We start from the raw sequence: 5,215 nt of genomic DNA on the forward strand, positions 1-5,215 counted from the left end.
TGTGCGTACTGTAAGTGTGTGTATAAATACTTGGGGCAATTCGGAGTCCTTGTGTGCGCATTGACCTGTCTCTCGAACTATGGGTGTCGTTGTTGGTGTTTGCATGCACCTGTCAAACGTTTTAAATAGTTTGTTGATTCTCTTTATTGAGTCATGATTTTTTCCACAACAAGAGTCAGGGCCAGAAAAGTACATTTAAATTTTGTTTTAGCAAATATGTAAATAAAATAATTTTCCATATTCTGTTCTCTGCATGTCATATTATACCCACTTGGTTGTGCTGCTTCCAGTGTTTTATATTATGGTAGCGTTTTTATCCAATTATATTTCTGAAATCTGCCTGAGGTCTGCAGATCTAACAGAGCAGTGTGATTTGTCATCTGTGTCTTTTACGGAATGGTCCCAATGCACAGTTTAGAAACTTACTACAGTGTACTTTTGGTCACCCACCAAAGGACACCTCCTTTGGTGGGTGACGTTCATTCTCAAAATTTGTGATCCTCCCTACTGTAAGCTTAATTGTGAACGCAAGCTTTTTGATTTTAAATGCTCTGGAAATTAAGTGTTGCTTGACTAACATATACAGTATCAGGGTGTAAGTACTGTATGACTCTGTTGGGATTCTTGAGCTGTGGTGACTTATTGATGCTATTATGAGGTGTATTCATTTAGGTTCGTAGGACTAAGTAGGATGTTAGTGAAGGTGGGAACCTGTATTGGTTAACAATAGTATAGTTATCACTGCATTGTGCAGAATATCTGTTTTGTCCTACAGTATTACAACTGGGTGTAGGTGCTGAAAGGTTTGAGGCTAAGTCTTCCTTGGATCCCTTTGTTATTCTTTATGTATCCAGTGGCACATTCAAATGAAACAGTTTGTTTTAAACAAGATATGGTACATACATAATACACTTTCTGTTTTACTACGCTGTACAGTAGCTATGGGTCAATGAGCTAGAATTGAATGATATGCTGCAGCTAAATATAGTATTTTTTCCTGAGAGGTGTTTTCCCTGAAGCTAGAAACACATCATTATAAAAAGTGAATGAATATGGATCACCACAGCCTTCCTGGCCTAAATGAGATGTACTGTAAATTTAAAACACTTGGTAATACTGCCCAGCTTGTCAAGCTTTTCCTGTAAAGGATGCAATCACTACACAACTACACCTGCTTTTACCAGGAATTACACGTGTGCAAAGAAATCAAAATGGTGATTTTTTCCCATATACATTTTTATTAAATTTTGTCAGAAAATAAATTGAATATGAATGAGTTTGCAGGGTTTTAGAGCTGCAATAGGAAGTGACTGCTGCTCTTGTAAAATACAGCCTAGAAATTGTGTGTTAGGAAGGAATGAATCACGGTGAATCATGTGGAGAATGATGATTTGTTTGTTTTAAAATACAGTTTCCACTGAAACTAGTTGTCATAAATCGAAGCACACACTAAAAAAGCATCTGCTATGGCTAAGATTTTGAACCTTTACTTGAGAACAGAGGTCAAATCGACTGACAAAAAGGAAAAAGAGGGACCCAAATGCGTGACCCTGGAGGCAAGGCGAGAAAAGAACAGTTAAACAAGAAAACACTTAACGCTTAACACAAAATTTTCCGGATCCTTTTGACATCTGCACATTCTGGAACGAGATGGTGGAACTAATCTTGCGTAATCATCCTGATTCAGGCTTTTCTTGACACTTTTTCTTTGTCATCTGCATTGTCAGCATTTGTGTGTTTTTTTAAATCTGTTCTTCCTCCTTCTTGCCCATTTACTATAAAATGTGAAACTGGTTTAGTCACGGCACCTTTGCATCGATTACATGAAATTCAACTTTATTCTCTAAATCTTTACAGGAGACCAGAGTTTTGTCTCCACTTATTATATTTCACAGCTGTTGTTCTCATCTCTATAAACACAGGTAAGTTTCATTGTACATTGTAGAGACATACTTGGTTGGAATGTGTGACACTATGTCACTTTGAGCTGCACATTTATTTAGACTTTCTTTTTTTTTGCAGGAGCACCTTCAGTACATATAGATGCAAAGATGTCTGTTGAGTACAGTGGATCTAAAGTGACAAACATGGACATGCAAGACAGTAAAATTGGCTACAAGCAGTTTTGTGAAAGCAACAGCAAGCTCAGCTATTCAGGTAATTAAATACAATAACAGTTATTTATACAGGATTGGTGAAATATTTTGATTTAATGGCCCACAACATTATTACAGTTAGTCCACTTTAGTGTGATCAGAATAGAAATCAAATATTCCTGCTTTATTCCCGACTTATGTACGTATTTCATTTTTGATGGGTTAAAAGTTAATGAATTTGCATGTACTATCACAAATTTATTACTTTGACAAGATTGAAAAGCAGCATCAGCATTTGTATACCTACCTATCTACAGCAAAAACAGGAGACAATTAGAAGTTTGACGTATGCAGTAGTGCAGCCTTTATTCTACCTCTATTCAACAAGCCACAAAATCAAACAAGCTTTTTACAATATACTAGTAAAAAAGTCTCCTTTGCTATAATTCATGTAGTTATAAAATGAACTAATGATCTTTTAATTTTTAGTTCATATGTAGCAAATGAATCAGATGAAGCACAAATAAATTAGTTTGGCTGTTTTACGCTTGTGCGTTTTCTTTGGTCGCTGTTTTTTAGTGTGTGCGATAAGAGCTAACCCTTACCGGATGGCCACCATTTGTCTCAGCCTCCTGTGTCTTCTCCTGGTGGCAGGTATCATAGGCCAGAAAATTCACTGTGAGTCTCCTTTATTTTCTTTTTCACAATTACATGTTGCCTGATATCACAGTAAAGTCACTGCATGTTGTGTCTCTTCTTCGGCAGACCAAAGAGTAGAGCAAGACCATCAGGACAATGTTAAAGCCCTGCGCAAACAGAAGGAGGACATACAGGACGACCTGAAAAAATTACAAACTACCAAAAGCTCTTACGAACGCACCGTCAGACAGTTACAGGACAATAACAATTACTTATCTAGGCGAAAAGACCAAATACAGACCAATAACAACTTACTGACTGCGGAAAACAACAAACTTAAAGCTAGTGAAAACGAGTTACAGACCGCTAATAATGAGTTAAACAACAACATGAAAAAGCTAAAAGAGAGTACAGATGTGCTGCAGAGTAATAACAATGCCTTGTCCAAAGCCAAAGATTTGCTACAAAGTAAGTGTGATTCATTGTTAAAACTTAAAAATGAGTTACAGGCCAGTGTTGCCTCGGTGACCATAGAAAGAGATAACCTCCTGAACCAATTCAACAATGCAACCCGATCAAAAGAGCAGCTGCAACAGAATTACAATGACCTCATTTATAAAGTAGAGCATTTGCAGGACAAATACAACTTTTCTTCCAATGAGAAAGACAGGCTAGAGAGCAGCCACCAAAACCTGACGATAGCCAAAGAGACTCTGCAGGCCACCTATGACGTACTGGTAGAAGCGACAGAGAAATTGAAGGCTTCTTACTCGTCTTTGGTTCAGGAAAAACATGCCCTTGAAGGCACTTGCAGGAATGTGACCATGGAGCGAGACCACCTGTTGGCACAAATGAACAACCTGACATCCCAAAAAGAGGAAGTTGACAAACTGACAAGTAAGCAGAAGGAAATGGGCATGGAAGTGCAACAGCAAACATGTCATCATGAATATTTCAAAATACAGTACTTCTCTAAAATATCACTCTAATTTTTTTTGCTGAGCAATTGTAAACATTTTTGTCTCAATGATCCACAATTATTGTTTGATAAATCGTTTGTAGGTAAGAACTGCCCTCGTGATTGGCAGGAGTTTCAGTCCAGCTGCTACTTTACAGCTGTGACCAAGAAGACATGGAACAAGGCCAGAGAATTCTGTCAAGGCAATGGAGCAGACCTGGCAATAGTGAAAACCAGAGAGGAAATGGTATGTTGGTCTTTGTGCAATGCACAAAAAGAGTGCATGGAGTTGTTTACAGATATGACCTCACAAAAATGTACTGTTTATATACAGATGATGAATGTTTTCATTAGCTTGATACAGTAGATGTTTTTGTCTCTTTTGTCTCTTCTAGAACTATATAAATGGTTTGTATACCAGTGAAAAAGAAGTCTGGATTGGACTGACAGATGGTGGAGTTGAAGGGCAGTGGAAATGGGTGGATGGAACACAGCTGTCCACAGCGTAAGTCACAAGTTAATATATAAAAAAAAATCATTTACTGTATGACTGGAGACAGGAGCAGCAGAATCTGGATGCACCTCTTTTGCCCTGCAGGTACTGGGCCAAAAACCAACCCAACAGCTACAACGGGAGGCAGCAGGACTGTGTGGAGTTCTGGCACCGTTCGAATGGGAAGGGTGAATGGAACGACGAGCATTGTGATATAGAACAGAATTTTATCTGTCAGAAGCCCACTGCGTCTTAATCCTACTTATGCTTGATGCTGGTGATTGAGTGAGTCTTAAGGTTGGGGCTCATGTGCTACAGAGCTAGCCTTTCAACTACTCAATTACTGAGAATGATGATAGAGTAAATGTTGATTATTACTAAGCAATAGTATTGGGGGACTGTTTCAGAGGTCACTGAGATGAGCATGGATGTCCATAGATATTATTGTTGTGTAATAATAATATTATGTGATTGCGTACTCCATTTCTTTCATTCATTGTAAGTAAATAATTTTTTCTTTTTTCTTGTATTTTAATTTTTTTTAAATCATGAAGGAGCAAATGTGATTTTGGTTTTGCATGTTACTTATTTGCAATATTTGCTTTGGCTCATTGTTTTTTTAAAGCTTAGTGGCATCCGCATGACTTGCATCCCATTGCGATGAATACAATCTGAGTATCAAACATTTGAGTGTTTATTGAAGAAATTGTATCTACCTGTCCCACTGAAATGTATATTTAATAAATATAGATGGTATATATTTCATTTGAAGTTGATTACTGAGCCATGAGAACTTGTCCAAACCATCTCACGTTCAGTTAGCAACAGCCAGCGCAGCCCCACAGCTGATCAATTTATTGATGCTTGGTCATACAGTATGTCATTAGACTGATCAGTTAGTTCTAAAATATTCACAAGTAATCACCTGTAATCACCCGCCTTGCTGTCATGAAAGCTTTGCACTCTTTGGCCTCACAAGGTAAATGAGATGAGTGGAATTTGATAATGGTGGGGATTGTTCTCATCTTT

At 37.7% G+C, this 5,215-nt stretch overlaps 1 protein-coding gene across 1 annotated transcript; it reads left to right on the forward strand.

Annotated features, from left to right (window-relative positions):
• Window positions 1-1,766: 1,766 nt before the first annotated feature.
• LOC114861689 (C-type lectin domain family 4 member M-like) lies at window positions 1,767-4,946 on the forward strand. The gene is made up of 7 exons (XM_055511011.1): window positions 1,767-1,922; window positions 2,023-2,157; window positions 2,676-2,774; window positions 2,862-3,632; window positions 3,798-3,940; window positions 4,089-4,198; window positions 4,292-4,946. Exons 2-7 carry the CDS (start codon window positions 2,052-2,054, stop codon window positions 4,440-4,442), a joined length of 1,380 nt encoding a protein of 459 aa, XP_055366986.1. The 5' UTR covers window positions 1,767-1,922; window positions 2,023-2,051; the 3' UTR covers window positions 4,443-4,946.
• Window positions 4,947-5,215: the final 269 nt, after the last annotated feature.

This window comes from Betta splendens, chromosome 1 (genome assembly GCF_900634795.4).
Source record: "Betta splendens chromosome 1, fBetSpl5.4, whole genome shotgun sequence".
Taxonomy (NCBI): Eukaryota; Metazoa; Chordata; class Actinopteri; order Anabantiformes; family Osphronemidae; genus Betta; species Betta splendens.

Excerpts from the sequence above, each read along its gene's own strand:
- LOC114861689 (XM_055511011.1), top strand. The coding sequence starts at position 2,052 with ATGTCTGTTGAGTACAGTGGATCTAAAGTGACAAACATGGACATGCAA. Across the intron at positions 3,633-3,797 it reads GGAAGTTGACAAACTGACAA|GTAAGAACTGCCCTCGTGAT; the intron begins GTAAGCAGAAGG and ends AATCGTTTGTAG. Across the intron at positions 4,199-4,291 it reads GGAACACAGCTGTCCACAGC|GTACTGGGCCAAAAACCAAC; the intron begins GTAAGTCACAAG and ends TTTGCCCTGCAG.